This window comes from Paralichthys olivaceus, chromosome 3 (genome assembly GCF_024713975.1).
Source record: "Paralichthys olivaceus isolate ysfri-2021 chromosome 3, ASM2471397v2, whole genome shotgun sequence".
Taxonomy (NCBI): Eukaryota; Metazoa; Chordata; class Actinopteri; order Pleuronectiformes; family Paralichthyidae; genus Paralichthys; species Paralichthys olivaceus.
The window spans coordinates 702,501-727,983 of NC_091095.1; the positions used below are offsets into that span (position 1 = coordinate 702,501).

The 25,483-nt window shown below is 44.6% G+C and overlaps 3 protein-coding genes across 14 annotated transcripts in view; 1 reads left to right on the forward strand and 2 right to left on the reverse strand.

Moving 5' to 3' along the window:
• frem1b (Fras1 related extracellular matrix 1b) overlaps positions 1–1,436 on the forward strand; it is a 27,326-nt gene extending 25,890 nt beyond the window's left edge. For all 7 annotated transcript variants that reach the window (XM_069520142.1, XM_069520113.1, XM_069520117.1 and 4 more), the window contains 3 exons: positions 38–147; positions 360–445; positions 568–1,436. In XM_069520142.1, the coding sequence (XP_069376243.1) occupies positions 38–147; positions 360–445; positions 568–767 (396 nt within the window). In that variant the 3' untranslated portion in view covers positions 768–1,436. The remainder of the gene's footprint in view (positions 1–37; positions 148–359; positions 446–567) is intronic.
• On the reverse strand, positions 919–14,140 carry nrd1b (nardilysin b (N-arginine dibasic convertase)). Of its 6 annotated transcripts, XM_069520175.1 has the most exons (32): positions 13,728–14,140; positions 12,415–12,619; positions 11,824–12,076; positions 11,410–11,491; positions 10,704–10,857; positions 10,280–10,353; positions 9,874–9,969; positions 9,487–9,609; positions 9,198–9,255; positions 8,845–8,918; positions 8,378–8,447; positions 8,176–8,253; positions 7,894–8,014; positions 7,448–7,506; positions 7,228–7,282; positions 6,916–7,020; positions 6,563–6,686; positions 6,250–6,336; positions 5,799–5,918; positions 5,511–5,562; positions 5,207–5,357; positions 4,817–4,944; positions 4,307–4,469; positions 4,048–4,079; positions 3,671–3,809; positions 3,503–3,550; positions 3,217–3,269; positions 3,042–3,125; positions 2,748–2,955; positions 2,579–2,668; positions 2,163–2,420; positions 919–1,230 (listed from the first exon to the last, which is right to left on the reverse strand). In XM_069520175.1, the coding sequence occupies exons 2-31, from the start codon at positions 12,603–12,605 to the stop codon at positions 2,211–2,213; spliced, it is 3,282 nt and encodes a 1,093-aa protein (XP_069376276.1). In that variant the 5' UTR covers positions 12,606–12,619; positions 13,728–14,140; the 3' UTR covers positions 919–1,230; positions 2,163–2,210. The 6 variants fall into 6 exon arrangements, with proteins under 6 accessions (XP_069376276.1, XP_069376267.1, XP_069376270.1 ...); XM_069520166.1 differs by having other exon boundaries at positions 919–2,420; positions 13,896–14,140; XM_069520169.1 differs by having other exon boundaries at positions 919–2,420; positions 13,872–14,140.
• Positions 14,141–17,598: 3,458 nt separating this feature from the next.
• Positions 17,599–25,359, reverse strand: rab3b (RAB3B, member RAS oncogene family). The gene is made up of 5 exons (XM_069520178.1): positions 24,914–25,359; positions 21,139–21,363; positions 19,559–19,677; positions 19,327–19,451; positions 17,599–17,834 (listed from the first exon to the last, which is right to left on the reverse strand). The coding sequence occupies exons 2-5, from the start codon at positions 21,361–21,363 to the stop codon at positions 17,650–17,652; spliced, it is 654 nt and encodes a 217-aa protein (XP_069376279.1). The 5' UTR covers positions 24,914–25,359; the 3' UTR covers positions 17,599–17,649.
• Positions 25,360–25,483: the final 124 nt, after the last annotated feature.

Genomic DNA, 25,483 nt, shown 5'->3' on the forward strand with positions numbered 1-25,483 from the left:
GTTGTGTGTCTGAGGTGTGTCTCTGTTTTGTCGTCAGTCCTCCAGCAGCTCGTGTCCTGATGGTTGGACTCACTACAGGAGACGCTGTTACATCATCAGCTCGTCTGTGGCGACCTGGGCCAGTGCTGAGAGAACCTGCTCACTGCTGTAATACACACAGACACACACACGAACACACACACAAACACTACACACAGTTGTGTTAGTTAAATGTCGTTGAACTTTTCACTTCAAGGAAAATGTGGAACCAAAAAAATCTTAGTTTCCCAAAGGTGTCAGAAATCACAGCGGTTGCCATGGGAACTAATTGGAGTTAATGGATCCACAGAGCTGCGTGTAAACGTTTGATTCCCTCACAGGTTCAACAGCAGCTTGACCAGCGTGCGCTCCCGGAGAGACATGACCTGGCTGTGGAAGTTCTCCAGGAAGAAGCCGTTCTGGATCGGTGAGTGACGGCAGCCAACCCCCAGCTTCCAGGTTTCCAGCTTAGGAACAGCTGTTGATCAGTGTCCCTGTTGTGTCCCTGTTGTGTCCCTGTTGTGTCCCTGTTGTGTCCCTGCTCCTCAGGTCTGCCCGCAGGTCCGAGGGGCTGGATGTGGGCTGATGGTCGCTCGGGGTCCTTCTCCAGGCCGAGGGGGGCGCCACCGAACCGCAGTGGCGGCTCAGACTGCATGCTGGTTGAAAACCCCAGAAGCTGGATTTCCTCGAGCTGCTCGTCAGAAGTTCAACACCCGTTCATCTGTTCATCTCCGGCTCACACTCACTGAGACTCTGGGACATTTACATCATCACGACTCGCAGGAACTCGTCATATTTAACATCACGTGATGACGCTGCTCTGTACATTAGTTTTTGTATTTTTCTCATAATAAAGATTTGGTGGAAAACAAAATAACAAAATAACTGTGAGACGAATAATTCAAAAACACTTGAAGATTTTTTAATTATCATTTAAAGACAGAATTAACAATCAGTAGCTATTTTTTAACTGTCACTGAAGTGAAAATGTAATTAATTATTTGAATGTGAAACTCGTCCTCAGCCTCAACAGAAGATTGTAAAACATTCTGGTCTGTTTGGTTCAGGCCATCAGATCAGGTTCAACATTGAAATAAGAGAACACGACAGTGGAACATGTAAACACATGACGACGAGCTTCAGTGAGAAATGATCGTTCTTCCCTTTTGTAACAAACCAGAGCCCTGAGACATCGTGCTGCATTCACTGCACCTGGGAAAAACACACCTCGCAGTTAAAAGAGCAATCAGGAGGAATTCTGGTGAATCACTCGTCATGTTGCTCTGGATTTAGTTTTCTGAGAAGCTGCAGTTTAAATATTTTAACAACTCACTGAGAAGATTTAGATTTGTTAATGTTCTGTTGGTTGGAACCAACAAAAGAATTGAAAACATCACATTGATTTGTTCAACTGTGACGGACGCTTCAGTTACAAGTTTCCACAAATTATAATGAAAATAATAATAATAATTAAAAAAACTTTTTGTCACAGACTTGGTGTAATTTCAGGTCAAAGTTCAGAGTTCAAACATTTTACACTGTGAGGTCTCAACCACAGACGGTAAATAAAGATGGACGACATGACGGCTCCCAAAACTGAAGCCAAAGCATCTTGATCGCCCCCTGGTGTCTGGCTGCAGTATAGATCATTAACCTCCTCCTCCATGTTAACAGATGGGACATGGACCAAACTAAAAACTCCAAGTTAAACTCTCAAACGTTAAATCAATGTTGGTCAAAGATGTTTCTGTCGTTTCAGCTCGTTGATATCAAGGCTCCTCCCCACGATCGCTACTGCACAGACCCTGACTGTAAATGACGTCATCACCACAAGATGGCAGCGTTTGAATCAGAGATATTTTGGCTTCTCTTCTGGAGGAAGAGACGCGTCGTCCCGTTTTATTTACAGTCGATGGTCTCGACGTTAAAGTGTAAAGTGACTTGAGACGATGAAAGTTGTGGTGCTAATAGATCCTGAACATGTTTTATCAGTAAGAAGCTCAGATCTACATTTTCCTCCAGGACATGAACACAGCATCATCACATAAAAGAAAAGAACTAACATTTCCGAAACGTTTCTTTTCATCCCAAGCGTGTCGCCTTTGACCAGTGTGATTACCAAAGCTAGCCATCTCCATGGTTACCGTGTCAGTCTTTAGTGGAGTTTGCTGTCGCTCTGCAGTGGGAGTGGCCTAGCTGAGGATTTTGTGGTAGGGGTGAAGGGGGAGGGAGGAGGTGAACGCTCTGATGTCGGTGATGAGCGTGGCGTCCTGGAGTGACGGTGAGGAGGCCGACAGGAAGGTCAGCTCGCTGACTTCGCCGTAGGCTGAGACGGGGGGGTTGTCCGAGCCGTCCGAGCCCTGATCTGGCGGATCGTTCTCCTCCAGCCCGAAACCAACCACCTGACCAGAGACAGGAAACACACAGTTAAAGAATCACTTCACATCTCGTGAAGCTTTCATCATCATACGACAGATTCTGATCTGAGTCTGAACCGAACTTCACGTGTTCCATTCATTCAGAACAGAAATTAAATTTACCATCCACAACACAAACTCACATGAACACTGAGCTTCCTGCTGCTGGTGTTTCTGTGCTCCAGGAACCAGGAGACCAGCTCCTCCTGAGTGAAGGCCTTAAGAACCTCGATCTGCAACAGAGACCACAGCAGGTGAGAACCACAGACCAGGACCAGGACCAGGACTAAATATCTTTAGTTTGGGTCTCACCTCCTTGTTGAGCCGGTTGAAGACGTATTGCTGTGTGAACACCTCAAACCAGTTGCGGTCCACTTCCTCTCCCAGGTGAGCGTCCTCGCACTCCTTCAGCTTGATGAGAGCCGTCACCTGGGTCCTAAAGGCCTCCTCGCTCAGACCCGCCAGACGCTCCCCGAAACTGACCAGGAACTCTTCGATCTTCGCCTCGACGAACTCCGTGCTGCCAGGAGAAGAAGACGTTCTTTTGAATGGCTCGGATCTGAGCTGTCACCTTCTCTCGAGCTCCATGGGAACAATTCACCTCACCTAAACTTGGTGGCCTGTGTTTCCACAGTGACGGAGAAGCCCAGCACTCCTGAGGTGTTCCTGCAGGTTGGGTACACCTGGTACCTGGAGGTGGATCAGAGAGGTTTGTTTGGTTCAATGGGAAAGTTCTAGAAACATCGGTCAGTTTAAATCAGTGCAAATGAACAACACTCACCCCAGTGTCTCCTTCGTCCTGAGGAAGTCGAAGCAGGGCTCCTCCATGTGCATCTGAGAGGACACGAGGACACAAGGACACGAGGACACAAGGACACATTGAGAGGAACACAAGTTTTACAGGTGCACTTGTTGTGACCTGTGAGCCGTTATAATAAAATAATAAGACTTTTCTGCAGCAGCAAAATAAAGTGATGTTTTAATTTCTTTAATCATTTAGTGTTATTGTAAAATGTCTCAGTAGATAACTGACAAACCAAAGTGTGTTAAAACTCGTCAACACTCACCACCATCAGCTCCATGAGGGCGTGTTCTCTGAGGTTCTTCAGCCCCGACTGAAACGCAGACGAGAGACGATCCAACATTTCCACACATGAAAACCAAACAACGGATCTTTAGAATAAAGAGGGAAACGTTTCTCTCCAGCTGTGACGTGGTGACGGGGTCGTTCTCACCTGGTAGTAGACGGTGACTTCAGAGTTGGAGTCTCCTTTATTGAGAGATTTGACTTTACAGAGATGATTTGTCTGAGGCAGCTCCACCACCCGGTACATCACGGGGGCCTCTGCAGACAGAGGCTGGAACTGCAGCTTCCTGCAGGGACACACACACCAAGTCAGACGAGTGGGACTGTGATATCTTCATTCAACGTATACATCGACGTGTGGTTTGTTTCTTCTGGTAAATAATAAAAACTGATGATTGATCCTAACATCCAAATGTTAAACACTGGAAACAATGTCATTTAATGACGTTTCAAGAATTCATGGGTCCGATCACTTTTGAATAATAATAATAATAAGTTCACTAATATGTAAAGCAGGATACTCACTGGGTGAAGTACTGCAGAAACTCCCTGGACTCCTGTTGGAGGAAACATCAGCAACAGATCAAAACTGAACTAAAACCCTCTTTAAATATAAACTAGAATCATCATCCGAACATCATCCAGATCACCAGCCGGGGTGACCTGTCCAGTAGCTGAAAACATGACCTCCTTGGTGGAGGAGGGTTAGGGTTAACAGTGACTTGAGATGTTCAAGAGGCTGAAGAAATGTTTTGTGACGTGTTGATTTGTGTGTGTGTCTCACCGTGCTGGTGAAGTTCCCCTGTACCAGCCCCTCAGTGTACAGCTCCGCCTTCAGCCCGGTGACAAAAGCCACGAGGTCGTCGACGGTCAGACCTTTGACGATGGCCTGATACTTCTGAATGACTGACCAGCGACAGTGCTCCAGGATCAGCAGACGGACGTCTCTACAGAGACAGAGAGGGACAGTGTGTTGTATTGTATCTTACAGTCGAGCAGGAGAGTTCGATGTTCAGGTTAGTTCCTCTCTCACGTCTGAGCACAGCCGCTGCTTAGCTTAGCATAAAGACCGGAAACAGAGGGAAAGCAACCAGAGCTTTTCAGCCCCTAACTCCCGAAAGAACAGAGAGGACAAATCCACACCTCCCTGGTTTAGTCTGAACCTAAAGATCAGGTGTGAAAGGTTCCTCGGACACGGTTCAGAACAACGCGACAAGATTTAGTCCGACCAAAAGAGGTGATCTGGGATTGGCTCCACCCACCACCCTGACCCTCAGCGGGTTGTGTGACGTACTTCCCGAGTCGCTCCGGTCTGATGAGGATGTTGAAGTAGGTTTTCTTCAGCTGCTCTGAGAACATGGCGAAGACGCCCGGCTCTGCGCTGAAGTCCGCCAGGTGATCCACGATCAGCGTCAACAGCAGCTGAAACACAGACGAGTGAAGACGAGTGGGTTCATGTTTTAAATCTGTCACCTGATCCGTTTTCTTTGCCCTTCGTCGATGTAAATATTGTAAATGCGTGTGAAGGTGTTTAAACTCTACACACGTTGTTTATAGTGTCTTTGTTACTTTAGAGTTAAAAACATCCAAGAATGCTAAACGTGCTGCTTCTTCACACACATGCCACACTGGAAAACTTCTTCATCAACTCCCTGGTAATTCTCCGCAGTGAGCTTCTCCTCACCGGCAGTTTGTGGTTGAAGCCTTTCAGTCGAATCACCAGTCCGTGCTCGCTGGCCACCAGTTTGTACTCGAGCTGAGCCACGTCGGCCTCATACGCCGGCTCCGCCAGGTTGTGAGCCAAGATGTTGACGAAGAGGTCGAACAGAACAAGACTGGAGGACGAAGAATAACAACATCGACGTCATGGATCAACTGTCGTCTCTAAACATAATTTCTATCTGTAGCTTCTGTTTGCACTGGTTGGATTTTAAATGGTGTGTTTGTGTTTCTGGTCTTCGCTGTGTGGTGACAGAAGAGTCTCTTACTTCTCTGGGCTCCTCTGTATCATCGGGGAGATCAAGTTGAAACGAATATAAGCTGAAACACAAAAAAGACGAGGTCTTGGTCGTGGTCAGGTGTGACACGATGGAATTAATCTAAACATGAAGTTTGTTACAACTGACATATAAAGAAAAAACACAGAGAGGCAATGAAACCATTTGTTCTCCTGCTCAGAGACTAGTTTACTAAAGCATCAGAAATCACATCCAATCAGCTGTGACATTTCCTCGACCAATCAAACAGCACATGGCGGATGTGCTGACTGTTCGCACCTTTGGGGATCTTGAACTTGTTGTCCTTCTTGTACCACAGACAGCCTCGCTCACTGTTCACGATCCTGACAGGAAACTCTGTGTTCGCACAGTCCAACGTTTTCAGGGTGAAATCCGTCGCTGCAGAAGAAAAAACAGAAGGAAAACGAATGAACCCGTAAAATATCTCTGACACGCTCCATTTCAAACACTGATCTCTGTGTCTCCTGCTTTATTATTTAACCAGAGTTGATCATAGTAACGAGAGACAGAGAGAGAGGGGTTACCCACGCACTTGATTAGGGTCGTGGGTTTAAGGTTATGTGAACCCCAGTGATCGATGATGTCTGACATGTAGGAATCGTCTTTTTAAAACACGGCTGTATGGTGGAGGTCGGTCTTATTAACCATTTGATGAGCTGATATGGACGTAAACTATGTGTCTGAGATCGAGTCAAAGTGATGGACTCACCGATGAATTTGTTCTCAGCAGGAAGGTGGAGTTCAGGGTTGAGTTCAAAGTCTCCTGCCCAGCGCTGAGCCCACGTCTCTGGGATATCTGACGACACCAGAGAAGCATGAACATGAGAAACAAGTCTGTGTCTGTGAGGACGACTTCGTGTTCAGGTGATTGAAGTGACTGTTCGATCCTCAAAGTCTGTTTGAGGATTAAGAACTGGATCTAAGATTCAGGTGAGAATCAGTCCTCACAAGTACAGAAGTGGTGTGTGTGTATGTGTGTGTGTGAGAGTGTGTGAGAGAGTGTGTGTGTGTGTGTGTCGTACCCTCCATGCTGTAGCAGGTACCAAACCATTTCTCTCTGAGTGAACAGCGACCTTCGTTTTCTGGTGACAACAGCAACAAGTTCGCACTGTCTGGATTCAGCAGAGACAGAGCAGCACTGATCACCTACACACACACACACACACACACACACACACACACACACACACACACACACACACACACACACACACACACACACACACACACACACACACACACACACACACACACACACACACACACACACAGGTGGTCAGAGGTCAGTAACTCAGGTACAATGGTTCAATTGAATCTGTGATTCTCGGCACAGACTGATTCTGGATCAGATCTGGATCTCTCTGCTCATTGTTACCTGAGGATCGTACTCAAACATGAGCTGGTCCCCGGTCAGGAAGTCGTCTTTGGGAAACAGCTGCATGTTCTCACAGATGTTCTCCACAAACTCGATGGGATCCGTCTGTTGGTGACACAAAAACCCTCAAGGTCAACACAGGGACAGAGGCGGGAGGAGGGCGGGGCTAATCCTGCCGGGGTTAGAGTTTTAGAACTTTTGTCTTTTTTCTGATTGGTGGCTTGATGACGTGTGCTATTGATTTTTTGTTATGTGTTTACGCTTCCTGTTTATTGTGTGTGTGTGTGTGTGTGTGTGTGTGCACTGCAGTACCTGCTCCTGATAGTGGAACTCATTGGCTTCTATCTTCTGAATTTCCTCATAGATCCTTTAAGAAAGACAGATGTGTTGATGTGATGATGTGTTCACATCTGGTGTCTTTACTCATTCAACACAAAGATACAATAAAGCCGACTAAAAGCAACTCCTCTTAAGTTCAGTGGTGAAAACTGAACTATTAAATATTAATATTATTTATTTCGTGAAGACTGACCTCTGCTGGGGGCCCAGAGTCTGGAGCATCTTCAGATACTGGAACACAAGATCTACCACCTGCAGAGGAAGTTAATAACATACAGTGATTCATTCAAGAAAAGACTCAAAATCATGAGAAACAAGTTGAAATGTCCAAAATAAAGTGAAAACGTTTGAGACAATTTGGAGACATTCGAGAAAAAATGACAAAAAATTAAAAGTTGAGATGTTGAAAAAAGAGATTTCCAGAAAAGCTGACATGTTGAAAAGTCCAGACAAGTTTTGCTTAAACTTTTACACAACACCTTGTGAAGATGAACTGGTGAAATTGTTGTTGTTGTTGTTCTTCGACTCTTTCATCATGAAACAGTGACTCAGTATTCTCCAAATGCAAAAGCAATAAAAAAGGTCATAAATGTGTGTGTGTGTGTGTGTGTGTGTGTGTGTGTGTGTGTGTGTGTGGACCTGGTAGACGTTCTGGTAGCCCTGGTCGGTGAGGGTGATAGAGATGGAGAAGATGGAGTAGGTGGAGTTTTGATCAAAGCCCGTCTCACTGTTTCCTCCAAACAGAGCCAGAGCCCAGCACCTACACACACACACACACACACACACACAGACACACACACACACACACACACACACACACACACACACACACACACACACACACACACACACACACACAACCGTGAGTCTCCTGTATATATTTAAACTCGGCTTCTGACTCAGTTTATTTTGACGACCCACTTCTTCCTGAGCAGAGACAAGATGCTTCCGGTTCCTTCGTGTCCGATGAGCCAGGAGATGTAGTGAAGCGGCTTCACTCTGACATGAAACACACACACACACACACACACACACACACACACACACACACAGATAACACTTTTTACAAACTAAACGAACAATTGATCTGAGGAGAAAAAGTCAAACACAGACTTTGTCTCACCTGTAATGTTTTCCCTGTGGAGGGACGGCCCAGCTGATGGTCAGAGCATGAACCTTCCTCACAGGGATCACTGAAACACACACACAGACACACACACACACACACACACACACACACACTTAATCAAACTTGATTCTGCACAATGTTCAAAAAAACACAAAGAAAATACATTTTTTGAATTATGGTTGATTACAACACTACAAAAACTACGACACCACCAGACTTTAACAACATGTTTAACCACATGAGTGGTTGGTGCTCAGGATCTGCAGCAAACAGGCCAAAAAAGCAACATTTCAAACAGTGATCCACGCTATAACGCTCGACCCTCAGAGCTTCTGCACCAGTGGACAAACTCTGAAACCTGGTTTGATATGATAAACTAAGTGTGATTTCTCTGACTAGAGCTAATTTCAATCACTGCGACAACAGAGATAACATTCACGACAAAAACAACAGTGTCTGACCTCGGTAAAGTTTGTTGAAGGCCGGTGTGTCGAACGGCTGCTGCAGGTGAGAGAAGTCAGGTCGAGGTTCACCACTGAAACAAAGTGAATACAGAACGTCACCAACACCTGCTGTCAAATCTCTCTTACTTTTCACTATCGCTGTTTGTAGTAATTTCTGTAACTAAGCAACCAACAGCAGAGCAGACAATCTACTTCCTGTTTAAACCGCACGACCAGTGTACATGAACATGTGACGTGAGTTTTCAGGTGTGTTAGCGTGGCGGAGATTAATATTGAAATGGAGTAAAACAGTCGATGCTTCGTTAATAGAAGGTTGTCAGTGTGAATGCAGAGTCTGAGCGTTGTCTTACTTGTTGGGAACTTTAATGAAGATCTCTCTCACCCACTGCTCCAGAGTGTCCAGAGTCTCTGCACAATAAGAACACCTGTTAATAATCCATTATATCTATATACTTATTATTATCATAAGTTGAATATTAACGTAAACATAACAATGCTAATATCCATGGTTGTTAGCATGTTAGCATTAGCTCTGGGCTCCACAGATTACTCAGAAGTATTTTTAATTGTAATATATATAGTTTAGGATTTGTATAAGCCATCAACAACTATCAACCTACAACTTGGAAAGCTTTGTACCTCTGGACTGAACAGTGAGCGTCATGTAATGAGCAGAGTAATATCTCCTCCAGAAGTCTCTCAGCCGCTGGTACGTGTTGATCTGTTTCTCTCTGGGCTTCAGTTTTAATGTCTGAGCGTTACCTGATGGGAACAACAACCACAACAGTTTCTGGTCATTCTGCACAAAACACATGTTTAAGTCTTCTCTACTTCCAGATGTGATGGTTGAGCTGCGGTGAACAATGAGTCAGCAAGAAACAGTTTTCACTCAAATCTAGTTATAAACGAGGGAACGTCCAAAATAACGTGAACTTATCACAGACGACAACCGCGCGAAAGAGTTCAACTTTGTGTGTGTGTGTGTGTGTCTGTGCGTGTGTGTCTGTGTGTGTGTTTTGGTCTCACCCCAGCAGAATTTGCTCATGGGGTGTCCAGGTTTAGCGAGGCTCCCAAACAGCATCTCCTTACGATGGGAGTCTGACGGCCTCGCCAGCTGGAACTCTGATGACGGAGGTCAATGAAAAGAGAGAAAACAGCATGAATGAATTTTTTTAAGATGACGATGCCTTCGATTTTAATAGAATTATTTATTTATTGATATAAAAAATTCATTTTTTTCTATTACTTGATTTTTTTGGGTGGTTATGTTCTGGCCCCTCCCATTTGTTTGTTTATTTGTTTGTCAGGATTAAACAAAAACTGAACAAGACTGAAGAAGAAAATGTTGCTGCTGCGTCTTCATATGTGAAAGAAAAAGTCCAGAAAGTGTCCGGACTGAAGAGTTCATGTCTGAAAACAGTAAGTGACTCACCACTGTCCACAGCCTCCACCTCTCGGTCGATGGCGTCCTCAATCATCAGAGGACAGATGAAGAACTGAGCCCACCTGGAACAGACAATCAACTCATAATTAATCTATTAAACATTTCTGTTCATGTTCCTGAACCTCATCAGAGTAAACCGATGATCTTCAAACCGTCACACCGTCATTTCATAAACGGATCAACTCACTGATTAACTCAGAACATAATCAACAGTGAAAATCATTCGTTTTAACCCTTCATATAACAGATGATAAAAACTCTCATATCACCATTTTGCACAAAGTGAAGTTAAGATTGATTGAAGTTGTTCAAGACTTTGAACAACATAAAGGTTCAAATAACTGAAAACCTTAAAACTGGGAATTAAAGTGAACCAAGGTAACAGAGGAGATGACAGAAGTTTCTGCCTCACCTGTCCAGCGCCTCTCTGAAATATTTCCTCTGCACATCGAACTGAAAGATGGTTCTCTCACAGTCGGTGGAGGCATTGTCACTTCCGCCGTGCTTCTTCAAGAAGGCATCAAAGCCGTTCTCTGCTGGATATTTCTCACTGCCCATGAACACCACTGAACATCAGGCAGAAAGAAACAATCATAAGAAGAAGAACTGAGTAAAGGACACAGGACAAGATGTTCTCAGGAAACCTCAAATAAGACTTTAAATTGTGTCAGGATCAAGAGATTCTCTGCTTTTCGAGGAAACTTGACATCCAGTCACAGAAGTTTACTGGGTCACTGGAGAGGAGACGTTTCTGGACTCCAGTGTTGGTCAGAGCTTGTGGGTGTATCACTGGGCCTTTAGCGGTGGTACTGCGCCTCCTAGTGTTCTAATATGGAACTTTCTGTGCTGTAACTCAATGAGGAAAAGGATCTGGACTAAACTTCAGAGGTCACCATCATGGAGGTTCTGCTGCACATGATGAATGAAATCTAATACTGACTTCAAGAATAAGAGACAAAATTAGATTAAAAAATATATTTTTCAGGCATTTCTAAGTTTTTGAAAGTGTGTGGGTTGTTTTTCTTTGCAGCATTTATTTCGCTGAACTCACACGTGTGTGTAACGGTTAACTCTTCATTCCCTGACTGACCCACAGTCTCTTTTCTACCTAAACTCACTGTGTTCCAAGAAGTGGGCAAGGCCGGGCAGGTCGTCCGGGTCACTGAAGCTTCCCACACTGATGCACAGAGCGGCTGCAGCCTGGAGGCACACACAATAAAACAATATGCACTCAAAGGCACTTATGTAGCATCCACAAGACCACTGAGGGTTATTAACCACAACTCTGCGAAGGAGATGATGGAAATGAAGTCCATTAAATACTTGTGTTTGCCACTGACAGGTGACAACATCATGAAGACAGAGACTCCAACAGAGACAAAGCTTTGTTCACGAGGAAGATTCTTTTTGGTTCAAAGCCACCAGACTCCATTGACAAAAACAGTAATTCTATCTCACAGCAGACAGAGCTGAAGGTCCACCTCTGCCTTGATTGGTTTCAAGGATCTGAATCAGGGATTCGCATCACCTACCTGTTTCTCAGAGCTCCCACTATTCTTTTCTGCGTTTTCCTCGTCCAGCTCCTCAAAGTCGCTGTCCTGCTCCGCCTCTTTGTCGTCCTCCTCGTCCTCCTCTGACCCCTCTCCAGAATCCCCTTCATCTTCCTCTTCGCCCTCGTCCTCAGGTTCACCCTTGTCCTCTCCGTTTTCACTGCCCCCCTTCACGTCGGCCCCACTGAAATCGGAGATGAGGAGAGCTCGGAGGCCGTTATTCAGCTCGATGTACCTGCAGAGAGGAGAGGGTGATATTATCTCCTTGTCTCTAAGATCAACAAGCACTGATCAGTGGAGGTAAAACAATCAGTCCATTAATCGATTAGTTCCCCTCACAAATGATATTCAGCTAATCTCTGGATTCTCACATGTCAAATGTTATGAGATACTAAAGTGACTTATCTGAAGACATGAATGAATGAATGAACTTAATCACAGTTTCCAGTGATTGGCTGACAGGTGACATGTCTGTGAACTAGTTTGATCAGCACCCCTTTCCTTTAAGATTTTTGAAATCATCCTAATGTCCAATGTCTGCTGACATTCAAACGAGACACCTCCTTCTCCCACCTGTATTTCTTTGGATCACTGGGTGATTTGATGATCTCTGCATCCCCCTTGTCTTCCAGACCCACTCCTCCGCCTCCATCGCCAGCAGCCCCCTTAACGTCTGCTGATGCCGGTGGCGGCTCGCCCTGGTCCGGGGCAGAGGCCTGTCCTGGCACACTGCCACCGCTCTGCGACTTGTTGGTCTGAGGCATTTTCTCAAAGTCGTCTGGAGTGACGTGAAGAAAACATGTTCATGAGCATAGATATTGAAAATCATGCAGCCACAACATTGTTAGGCAGAAAATGTGTCTGTGTACATTACTGGAACTCTATATGGACAGAAGTATGTGGACACTGACAGCAGTGTGCTTCAACATTGTGTCGGACTCGGAAGTGAAACAAATCTCTAACAAATCACAAGATTAGTCGATAACCTGATAATCAATCAGCTGATTGACAGAAAATCACTGAAACAATTAATCAATTTTCAAAGTTACTGTCATCAGGTTGTTGACTTATTTACTTCAAGATAAGATCAGAGAAGATAAGTTAAGATAATCCTTTATTCGTACCACAATGGGGAAATAGTATCACAGCAGCAAGAGTCCAAAAGACATCAGTAAGTAATAACACTGAGGAAATCTAACTTGATTTAAACTAGTGTACAGTGTAAAACAGGAAACATGTGCTGCACATGAAGAACATTCTGAACTGTATCATTGAGGACAAATGAATGAATGAAGCCAGCAGAGCTTTAGCCTGAAACTAGGGGTCAAGGGTCAAATCACCTTGAACCTTCTCTGAATCGAATGCAAACCGAATTCACGGCTGTCATTTGAAAACGATCTGGACTCACGTGTGTTGTGTTCATCAGAGAATGAAAACTGATCTGGATTTTAAATCCAGTGTGGAGGCTCAGTCTGAACCGTTGGTCTGGATGTGAACACACGTGTTACCGTCAAATATTCAGAAGTAACGTCAGTCACTGAGTTAGACCGTTAACCGGTAGTTAACCGTCAGTTAGCGGTAGTTAACCGTCAGTTAACCGGTAGTTAACCGGTAGTTAGCGGCAGTTAACCGATAGTTAACCGTCAGTTAGCGGTAGTTAACCGATAGTTAACCGGTAGTTAGCCGGTAGTTAACCGGTAGTTAACCCGGTTAGCCGGACATTAGCTGTTGCTAATCCCGTTGTTCAGAGCCGCATCACTGCTGGTTGAATTAATCTGTAGCTTCTGAGAAACACGCAGAGGGTGTGTGTGTGTGTGTGTGTGTGTGTGTGTGTGTGTGTGTGTGTGTGTGTGTGTGTGTGTGTTTCAGGATGTGGAGCCGCTCACCTCTGACTGGATCTCTCTCTGGATCTCTGACTGGATCTCTCTCTGGATCTCTCACCGAACCTCTGACTGGATCTCTCACCGAACCTCTGACTGGATCTCTCTCTGGATCTCTGACTGGATCTCTCTCTGGATCTCTCACCGAACCTCTGACTGGATCTCTCACCGAACCTCTGACTGGATCTCTGACTGGATCTCTGACTGGATCTCTCACCGAACCTCTGACTGGATCTCCGCTGCTGAACTTTGAGGAGTCGGTCCACAGCGGCGGCCTAGCATGACCCCGTTCGCCAAAACAGAGCCTGTGATTGGCTGAGGACGCGTCACTCACACCCCGACGGCGCTTCTGATTGGTCTACATCTTCTTCTTTGATTTAATTTGCGACCAGACGGAGCGTCACTGCCCCCTGCTGCTGCGGTGTAAACGCATCCTCTTACTTATATTATATATTTACCTGGATTTCTTCTTCTTCTGTTTGTGAAGCACTTGATTTAGAAAAGTGCAATAAAAATAAAGTTTCGCTTTTATTAATAATGATTGACAGATGAGACTGACTCAACTTCACAATCACTGCAGCCCAGAGGTCACCGTGACCTTTGACCTCTAAAGTCTAATCAGAAACTTCCAACTGAACTTTTCTACCAAATTAGAATAAATTCCCTCGAGTGGGACGGATGAACAGCCTGAAAACATAACGCCCTCGTCCACTGGGTGTCACAGAGACATAGAGACCAGACCATGTTATTAAGATTGTGACTTTTATTATACTAAATTGCATCTATAATATACAAACATTCACAATATTTTGTACAATCACTTTGTGCTTCTCCCCCGTTCAGGAGTGAACTGTAAGACAACAAGTTTACATAAACTCTATATATAATTTGTTCATGGTATACACAGCATAAAAATAAATTCATAAATTCATACGACACCATTATAGTTTCTAATTCTATCATTTACAAATTCACTTAAAAATAATCATATGAAGACAATGTCAATATTGTTATTATTATCAATATGAAGACACATGTTTGGGAGTCACACACAGAAACGTGCGCTGTGGTAGCTATTTAACAATTTGGCAGGATATTGTTTTTTAATATCTAATAATAAATGCACATTTTTTTCTCCACAATCTCTCTTTTTCTTGAAGTCTTTCATGTTTCACTGTTTCTCAGCTGACATGACGTTATGAAAATATCACACTTCCGTCAAAGATACTGAACACAAACACAAAAACCCTAACAACTGAACACGCAATAAATATCTTAACCATATGCAACAATAGAACATGTTGGCTCTAATACCACACTCACACATCATACACTCACACATCATACACACACACACACGCTACGGTCATGTAGGAAACACTGCACACATGACGGCTACGTGACAACACCTGCTAACGGGGAAGGAGAGAACCATGTGCTCTTCACGCATCAGCTCTGCTCACATGTTGCATGTGTGAGTATAAAACACCCTCAGTATGGCGTTGGGTTGTGTCGGCCAGTGCAAAAGCTAGAAGCCACCATGAAGCAGGGCTGCAGCGCTCAAGTCTCTGGGAGGTCGAGAGGATTCGACCTTGGTCCAGATCATTTGATCTTTTTTGTTCTTTTGTTTTGGTTCAGTTTGGTCTCAGATATTTGTAAAGTTGGTTATTTATTCTTGGGAAACACCAGAAAACTTTACATAGAAGTTAATGACAAAACCACAAGAGCCAGAGACATCAAAAGACTTTTTAGCATCAAGATTTGAGAAACTGCTTCCAAACGAACATTCACTTCAATATCTGACTTATGTGAATAAACACAACTTCAATGGGTTAGGGTTAGGGTCAATATGTTGCAGGTGAAACTAAACTAGAGTCAGGGCAGGAACAAATATTCAGCTAATAATCAACTTTGAGCTTTAATAGTGCAAATAACAGAACTTATTAACTGATCAAATTTCTAAAACCAGTGGAGACTGATGAATCTGTGGAATTTAAAGTGCACACTTATTATGAGCTGGAAACTAAATCACATGACTCAAGTGTCTGGGGCCTTTAGGCAGTCGTCCACTTTGCCTGAATGGTCATTCAGCTTTGTGCACCAGGGCCTTGAATTCAACTTTAGAGCCCCTTTTCTCCCTCGACTCCCAAAAACTGTGTGATGACATCGTTCAAACTTAACAACATGCTCTGTTTTCTATTTGCTCTTTAGAACGACACATCCAGGGGTTTTCTCAGCTTTGTCTTCGAATCTGTGCCAAATCTCTATTTCATAATTTATCTCTATTTGTGTCCACATGTGTTCACATGCTCAAGTTTGCAGCTTCGAGTATCTTTGACCATTGGCTGGAAAAACATTAGAAGATGAACTAAAAGGAAATGGACACGTGACAACGTCGTATGAGCTGTCGACAGAATTTAGTCATCACTGCTCCACTGAGACCAATCTACACAAATAAATATGCTCAGTTCTTTCCGATGTTTACGACATGCAAATCTGGTAGTTCAATGAAAGTCTGGGGTCTCTAGTGCCCTCTGCAGGTGTCCTCCAGTAAAACCAGTAGCACACAGGTATGAGACACAAACACATGGTTAATGTCCTGATGTAAGAAACTGTGAGTGTCACTCGTAGATTAGTTGTGTTCACAATTTATGATTAATTACTAATAATAACTCGTAATCCAGAGATATGACTGTTTCCATAATTACAAGGAAACGTCTCCCATTTTTTCTTTGGTGAATTCATTGTGCTTCATTTTATTTAAATGATGTTTATGTTAATTGGCTGTATTCATTCTGCTGTGGTCTGACCCTGGTGTCTGCACCAGTCCAAAAGCAGTTACTATGGTTCCAGTACAAATACTGTAGAATAGTGATTTGTCTCATCGGTCTACCTGACAACAATCTGCAGGAACTTTGTCAAAACATTACAATAGGCACTATCATTTTAACCAATGGTGCAAAAACCCAGTGCAGGAGCATCTCAGACTGCAGCAGTGTCAGACTGCAGCAGTGTCAGTCTGGGACTCGACCCCCTCCTCACATGGACTCACATGATTTCAGCTGCAGCCCTGCCTGAGAGTTGTGCATTGGTGGTGTAGCCCTAAAGCGTCTCTTAAGCCAAAAACAGCACTAAGTAAGGCCAGTAACAGTTATAGGCATATTGAATTGGAGTGGACCCAACTATCACCAACTATCTGAGAAGCAGCGGATGACTCGGTGAACGACTGCGACCTGTAAACTTGTGATCATGAGCAGCTGTGGTGGTGCCAGCTTCTCGTTGTGCTACACTTTGAGGAGAGGCAGTGCTGTGCTTACCTGCGGAACCGGCTTCAAGTGCACTCCAACAGAATCTGAATTTGGCGTGCTCGAAAGTTTGGAACCAACGTGAGAATGTTGCTAGGTTTTCTGCACAACCTCTTAAATGAGGACGCCTGTTAGCGGTTAATGAACTTGCAAATAGCATATAGCAACTTGTAACGTGAGAATTTCGCTATGTTTTCTTGGAACTGAGGTGATCGGGCCCTTTTCCTCGTAACATCATGACCCGACCTTCATTTTCTAAACTGCATTTATAGTCACAGCTGGAACTTGTCGTCACAGGAGCGTAAACAGAGGTTCTTTAATTTCTTTTCAAACACACCAAATTAGGTTTTGTCTGGAGAACAGTGCTGCTGTTACTCCTCCGTCTATGTTGGGGCCACCCTCAGATACTCGGGGACGGGGAGCGAGTGAAAGTGGCGAGCGGATATAAATGTTAGCAGAAACTGCAGTAGAGATTATTGACTGCTCACGAACATGGACTGAAGCGGAGAGTGTTTTGAGGAACGTTACGATAGTTGAGCTGTATTTTGTTTGTTTTTTTTACTTGGGGGGGGGGGGGGGGGGGGGGCAAATGAAGCGACAGCAGACGGACAGGCGACAGACGATCAGCAGCACTTCTGAGGTAGCTGGGCGGGCTTGTCGGTCAGTCTGGTGGTCTTGGTGCCGGGGGCCGTTGGCACCTCGACGTCTACCCGCTCCGACATCTTCACACAGATGATGTCCACCAGGCGCTCGAAGACCTGCCGCACATTGATGTTCTCCTTAGCACTGGCCTCATAGTACTCGAAGCCTGCCGGAGGAAACAGGAAATCATTTAGTTAGTTCTTAAACTAACGTTTTGGGAACATTCTCTAATTAATCGCAGTAGACACGTTTTTATTGGCTCCGATCGGCAGTGACAGAAACTGACACCAGGGGGAACATGCTACTTTGACAGAGAGGTGAGAGAGCGCCTCGGTCTCCGTTGCGTTTGTGACGTCGAACATAATCATCGAACATAAACTGCCAATGAGGAGTCAAACCTGTTTCCGATGGTTTTACCCACGAATGCTGATGAAACAGACAGAACGCTTTTGTGACTTAAAGTGAAAATTCAAGTTGTTGTGTTTAGCAGAGCTTATGGATCGATCAATCAATCAATCAATCAATCAATCAATCAAATGTATTTATATAGCACGGTATCACAACAAACAGTTGTCTCAGGGTGCTGCACAAAAGTCCAAGATCTTAAAAAAGACAAAATCCAACTTGTTCCACAGATCAGATCCATTAAACTGATGGAGGCTTTTAAAGACGAACGTTGGGTGTGGTTTCAACAGAGTTTATTTGCTGTCTGCTGTGTTTTCTTCCCACTTCACAAATATCTAAATCCCTTAAAGACTTTTCTCAAATCCAGAGATGCCAGTCCAGCTCTCGTGCTGTGAGCAGCCGGAGGTGTTTACATGGTGAAAGTGAGAAAACAGCTCTCAGCAGTGCAGCTAAAACCAGTTTGTAATTAGAAAGGTCTCATTGGCCCTGGGACACAGGGAGCTGAGCGTCTGCGCTGTAGTATCTCTCAGTACACACATCCTGACGGGAACTCCTTCCCTCCTGGAGTCGAACTGGTTCGTGCAGGTTTTTGTCAGAACTCACAACACTCACTGGGACCCTGATTTGTGAGGGGTCGTGTTCTCTGAGCTGAGTGTAACACGTTTTTAAAATTCTCTCAATCGCACATGTTCATCACCAAGTGTCACCTTTTAAACTTTTCACCCGTAAACATGGTAGAGACAAAAAGCAAGGGCTACGTAAATAAGAAACCCAAATACACACATTAATACATATTTTTATATTTGAAAAAGTGATCCAACTATATGTATGTATAATTTATAATATAATATTAGAGAATGAGCTTCAGGAAGGTACATTTTGTGATAGCAATAAATAAAACAATAATGAAACTACTTATTCTATATTAAACTAAGATTACACAACATCATATGCAACAGAATAAGTACAAATGTAATAATATGATAATTAGAATGAACTAGTAATTTAAAAAACAATGTCTACAGTAACTAGCTTACATTGGAAAGGTTTTTGTTAACAATAACAAGTTTGGAAGTTTGATGTGGTTCATTTACTCAAACACATTTCCCCCAGGACATAAATAAAGTATTCCTGACACCTCTGAGCAGCGGCTTCAGGTAAAGTGTCCGAGTTCTGTTAGAAACATGAGGAGGAGTGTTTCCTGTTGTATTCACTCACAACCTGAAATCCAGGACAGCGAGTTCGAGCCTCACCTAACTGCTCAGCCAGATGTTTTCCTTTCTCCAGAGGCACAACTCTCTCCTCGTCCATGTCGCACTTGTTGCCCACCATGATCACCTGGGCGTTATCCCATGAGTACGTCTTAATCTGAGTGGCCCTGGACACACACACACACACACACACACACACACACACACTAATCATCATTTAACTGACTTGAGTTTCTCGTCTTTATTTGAATGTGATTGAGTAAGAATCACATACCAGTCCTGGACGGCGTTGAACGACTCTTCGTTGGTGATGTCATACATGAGGATGAAGCCCATGGCGCCGCGGTAGTAGGCCGTGGTGATGGTGCGGTATCTCTCCTGGCCTGCCGTGTCCTGGAGACAGAAACTTTACATTAGAAATACTGCACATGTAATAACAAGACGGAACTTCAAACTGATTGGTCCAGAGGGGGTGTTAACATGTCGAACACGTGTTTCATGACACCGACAACCTTAACAATTCATGCTTGTGACACGGAGGCCCCTCCGTGGATTTCAGACGCACCACAGACAGAACAATCTGTAGATACTTGGTAACTCAAATTCAAACAACGTGTACTTCTACAGTGCTGTTGAATTGTGTGTCCATCACTTCACATGAACTGGAGGTGGCTACATCACAGCTGAAACAGGAAGCTAACAACAACCTGGACATATCACCACAATCATCAGGACTCGTCCTCTGGGGACCAAGAACATCTACAGTATCTGTCAGGTGATTTTTCTATGGACAGACTGTTTAAACTGCGGGACACTGTAATCTGTTGACTGTGAGTGGGGATTAGCCTTTAGGCCTAAATGCTAAGCTAAGCTAATACTGCACCTGTTCACACTGTTTGATTTAGCGAACGCTCCGAGTTCTGTAGGAAAACTACACGAGCTCCGATTAAAAGAAGCAGACTGAAGACTTTCCTTTGTGACAGAGCTGATAGTCAGGACCGGCTCATCGTTAGTTATGCTGCTATAGGATCAGACTGCCGGGGGACAGTCGGACTAGTTTCTTCACGACACGAGTCGTTTCTCACACAAACAGTGACTCTTGTCTTTTAACAGCCAGCTGCGTTGAATGTAGGTAAATTAAAAAGCATTTTGGTCAAACTGGAAACAGAAGCTTCTTGTCCCTCGTCTACAGATTCTGTATATTCACATGTACAATCTGTCTCTAGTTACAACTGGCAGGTTTCCTTTAAAACCAGTTAGTTGTAGAGAAGCGTTATTTATAAAAGGAGACAGGTTCGACTCCCGTCAGACTTTGACTGGAGGAGCTATTAGTGTTAGCGTAGCAAACATGGAGGCTGTGTAATTCAGCTCTTTCATATATTTGTGTCATTGATGCGTGTGTGTGTATTTATACTCATCACTATGCTTTCAGCTTGAATCAATCGGCTCTGATTAACACACACACACACACACACACACACACACACACACACACACACACACAGTACTGTCTTCAATGGCAATTAAAGAGACCTCTTGGGGTGAAGAGGTTGAGACCAGGTGGGGGACAGAGAAGCCTGGAGGGGGGAGGTGTGTGTGTGTGTGTGTGTGTGTGTGTGTGTGTGTGTGTGTGTGTCAGCGAGAGACTGAGTGAGCGTGAAGAGCTGCTGCCATGGCAACAGCATCACCACTGATGAAACAAGCTGTAGAAGTCTTCTCTTCCCCTCAGCAGCTCGTTGTTGATTGAGAGCAGAACATCACGTTACACTGCTTCACTCTCATGTCTCATACTGCGTTACACTGTGTAACACAATTTAACATATAATAATAACACAACATAATGTCCATCCTCACCCAGATCTGCAGCTTGATCCTCTTGTCGTTGCGATACACCGTCTTCACCTTGAAGTCGATGCCCACGGTGCTGACGAAGGAGTTGCTGAAGGAATCGTCGGCGTAGCGGAACAGGAAGGACGTTTTCCCGACGCTGCTGTTGCCAATGATCAGCAGCTTGAACATGTAGTCAAAGTTCTGGTCGGAGCCGTCCCGCTGGCCGAAACGCTGGTCTGCCTTCGCCATCTGAGGGTTTGGTTATATGAGAGAAGAAGTGAGTCGTGTGATAATCCATCTAAACCTCAGATTCACGACACGTCTCCGTTTCCTCTCACTGTCAACAAAACATCTCGGCCATCTTGTGCCGATGACGTCATTTGGATCCAGAGTCAGTCTCAGCTGTCAATCATGACATTAAAACCAAGATGATCAGAAACACCTGAACAAACATCAGCGAGATAAGAACGACCTGAAATGACAGAAACCATCTTTGACAAACATTTATTTTACGTCTACTTAATTTTTTCATTTGGTCTGTGTCCCATCTGCTAACATGGAGAAGGTGCAGCAAGCCACCAGGGGGGGATCCAGATACTTTGGCCTCATTTTTGGGAGCCATCATGTCGTCCATCTTTATTTGTCTGGGGTTGAGGCGGATACGTTCAAATATTTCAAAAGCTCCGCCTCACTCTCAGTTGTGGGAAATCTACAGGTTTTCCATATTGGACAAATTCAAATGTTGACCTGATGGTGGCGCTAGATGTAAAGTCCAAGGATCATCAGAACATGAACATCTGAACCCTCGCTCATCTCCGTCCATATTTCAAACACTGCTGATGAACGCTGCAGGTTTACATTTGAAGAATCGGTCACCAGTTACTTCAGTTGTATTGGATTCTGCTGCAACGGTGTTTACCCCTGAAACTCCAGGAAACTCAAACACCCCCCCCCCACCTCCATCACAGTGGTGAGTAGATAATGAGGGGATTTTCATTTTTGGGTGAACTATCCCTTTAAGATCCAGGTGAACCGTCACCTTAGTGTGGTGATATCGTCACGGAGGATTTAGGGAGTGAGAGTAAACACTTCTCTGCAGAGTCAACAGATCATGTGTGTAAAAGAGTGTGTGCTCGTTGTTCACCTTGATGTCGCTGAATGTTACGATAGTGAAATACTGAACCACTGACCTCAGACCAGCTTTCTGATGTTTAGTCTCTTCCCACTGCATCAACACATCAACGAGTCTGACCCCAGCTCACCTCAACACGTGCTGGAAGATTCTGAGAGCTGGCGTCTTTGAATTTTGTATTATTTTGTTGTATAGTTTGAGTTTTGTGGTTGAATTTAAATGGAGCATATAGACTCTGCCTCTGTTATCTATCAGTGAAACTAAATGTTATATATAAAATCTATTTCTATTTTACAAAACAACCATGTGGGTTTTTATTTAAAGAAGTTAACACTTGTTTTTTATTGTGTTTCTCTGACCTCTCGCTCTATTTCAACTTTTTGGATGAGCTGAAAACTGCACAAATCTGTTCCTCCTCGCTTGTGACATTTCAGAAGTTTTCACTCGACTGTGCTCGGGGACGAGCTGCAGCCAAATGTGATTCAGCACAAGCAGCTGACGGAGCCGCATCGTGCCAAACAGACATTATATTACGCTTCACCTGTCCAATCAAATGAACCCAAAGAAAAGCCAGGGAGTGACCTTGCAGACAGGTGGAGGTCGCTGTGTGGGGTCAGTGGATGAGTCAGAGCTGAAGATCCTGCTGGGCTCAATCTAGCGTGGACGGCTGTGTCCGTAGAGGCTCATCCACTCTGTTGGCGACCAGGAGAGGAAAGAATACTTCTGAAATTATAATTCAAGCTGTGGAGACGACGCTGACGTATGCACGTTTGTCCACGGACTCATTTTGAGACCATTAGTGTGAGCAGAGAATCAGTCTTTTCCAAACAGTCAGTGAAATGCACTGAGATGGAAAACGATGTGCTGCAGATCTGTCGCCTCAGTGCTGCTGCCTCCCATTCAAGACTCGTCATGTTATCTATTGTTTATGAGACAGAGGAGCCTGAGTCCCCACCGCACCAATCTCAACCACGGTTTGATTTCTTTCAACACAATCACAATGGAAAACTGTCAAACTGGAGAACACTGAGAAACGTCAGCTTGTCCACTAAAATCACCAGATTTTTGAGTGTGAAGACACAATGGAAAATGTTCCCGCCCCACATGAACCCACAGAAATGAGCACAGCCTCTTTTTTAACCTGCTCATTCTGGACCTGTCTGGTTGATCTGGTCTCAGTTGTTTCCCTGCAACAAACAACCAGAGAGCAGCAGGTGAACATGGTGCAGCATTTAGCAGCTAAAGAGCCTGACGTTTCCCTCGGGAGGGGGAGGAGACCAAACACAGACAAACCAGAGGCAGCGACAATCCAACTGAGCGACTACAGCAAACTTGCTTTGGCCCAGATTTGGCCCACACCCCCATACTGTGTGGAATGATGGCGGTCCGTTCCTGTTTGCCACATCTGGGCAACAAGCGAGCCACAGCGATGCCACATGTCAGCCAAAGGTGGCCCAAATTAGTTTTGTGCTATTTGGGCCATATTCAGCATTTATCACTTTAGGTTCAGATCCAGATTAAACCTTGTCGAGAGCTCCACATGTTTGTCCACAGTTGTTGGGATACTTGGGCCACTTTAGGCTCACAGCCATTTTGTCTGGGCCACAAGAAGGACAGAGGTGCCACATCATTGTGTGTGTGGCCCACATCTGTCAACTATCTGGTTGTGTTTAGGTACGAACGACGCCCTCTAGTGGTGTTCATGACCTCTGAATTCTCTTAAACCTCCGCAGAGTTCAATATCTGTAACTACAACTGAAGATCATTTTCATTGGACGGCATTTTAGTGTAATTTTAGTCTTAAGGGTTTTTCTCTCTGTCTGAGGAAAATGTTGCTATTCAAACATTTCATTCGTACGTTACCTGCTAGCTTAGCCACAGTAACGCTGATATTATCGTCCATGTTTCCGTTGCCTGGCAGCAGTGTTATGGTTTAACCACGAAAACCAAGCACCTTTGGGACATGACTTCCCACCTCGTAACCACAGAGCTGCTGCACGGCCCAACAATCAAATCAACATTTATTATAGATCATTACCAGCTCCAACAACAAGCAGCACTTAACACTGTTGTTGGAGCAGCTGAGGCTCAAAGTACTGAACATGGAGATGAGATAAGATCTGAGAGCCGGAGACACAACATCTTACCACAATAATAAAAACCACAATGTATATAAACACATGGATGAGATATGAACATACAGGACCAGTGTAAAGTCACATGACACTGTCAGAACATTTAAAACACACATATATATATATATATATAATAATGATATATATATAATTAATATATATATATATAATTACAGGGAATTACTGTAATTATGTTACTATCATTATTATAACTGAAATCATAGTTATACAGTAGAATTCCTGCAGGGAGAGGAAACACAGCAGATGAATCACGAGACCAGAGGAGGCTCAGCTGCACCTGTACATAATGATGACGTTTTATCAGAGCTACACTGTGTATGGATGTTTATACATATGTGTGTGTGTGTGTGTGTGTGTGTGTTCACCAGAGCAGGCTCCATATACAATAATGTTACTATAGATTTTCAGGGAGGTGGTGATGGACATGGTGGAGCTGTGAGATGTGAATGAAGAGACTGGAACATGTGATGGATTCATGAGATGACGGTGCTCAGTGTTTTCTGTGTCTCACCTCTGCTGGATCTGAAGCTCTGTCTCTGTGTCTCTGTGTCTCTGTCTGTCTCTCTCTCTGCACCTGATGGACGCAGCTCGCTCGGTGTCTGCGCTTCCTACAGATGTGATCCTGATGATGAGAATGAAGCAGCAGCGCGCGTCAGATCGTATCCACTGGCCGGTTCGGTGAATCGGGATCAGCGGCTGTTGGCGCAGAGCGGGTTTTTTCCTCCTCCCAATGAGTTCCGCCGCACGCAGCCTTTTTACGCACAGCTTTACGCACACATCCAGCGAGGTGGAGCGAAGGGTGAGAACGTCTGCGGCGCGTCAGCTCCTCCTGCTCCTCCTGCTCCTCCTGCTCCTAAAATAACCCGCAGCCGCTTCTCTGTGAATGAACAGCGGGTTTTCAGCTCCTCCGCCCGGTCACACACATCTGCTGCCTGTGACTCACAACTGAGGAGGGAGTGAGAGGGAGAGGGAGAGGGAGGGAGAGGGAGGGAGAGGGAGAGGGAGAGGGAGGGAGTGGGAGGGAGAGAGAGGGAGGGAGAGAGAGGGAGGGAGAGTGAGAGAGAGGGAGGGAGAGAGAGGG

What these genes read in the sequence shown, in the direction of transcription:
- nrd1b (XM_069520166.1), bottom strand. Translation starts at nt 12,605, where the DNA reads ATGCCTCAGACCAACAAGTCGCAGAGCGGTGGCAGTGTGCCAGGACAG. An exon ending in AGTTCCACTATCAGGAGCAG is followed by an intron (nt 7,021 to 7,227) that starts GTACTGCAGTGC and finishes TGTCACCAACAG; the next exon opens with ACGGATCCCATCGAGTTTGT. An exon ending in TACCTGCTACAGCATGGAGG is followed by an intron (nt 6,337 to 6,562) that starts GTACGACACACA and finishes TGGTGTCGTCAG; the next exon opens with ATATCCCAGAGACGTGGGCT.
- rab3b (XM_069520178.1), bottom strand. Translation starts at nt 21,363, where the DNA reads ATGGCGAAGGCAGACCAGCGTTTCGGCCAGCGGGACGGCTCCGACCAG. An exon ending in GGATCAAGCTGCAGATCTGG is followed by an intron (nt 19,678 to 21,138) that starts GTGAGGATGGAC and finishes TTCTGTCTCCAG; the next exon opens with GACACGGCAGGCCAGGAGAG. An exon ending in ACATCTGGCTGAGCAGTTAG is followed by an intron (nt 17,835 to 19,326) that starts GTGAGGCTCGAA and finishes TTCCTCCGGCAG; the next exon opens with GCTTCGAGTACTATGAGGCC.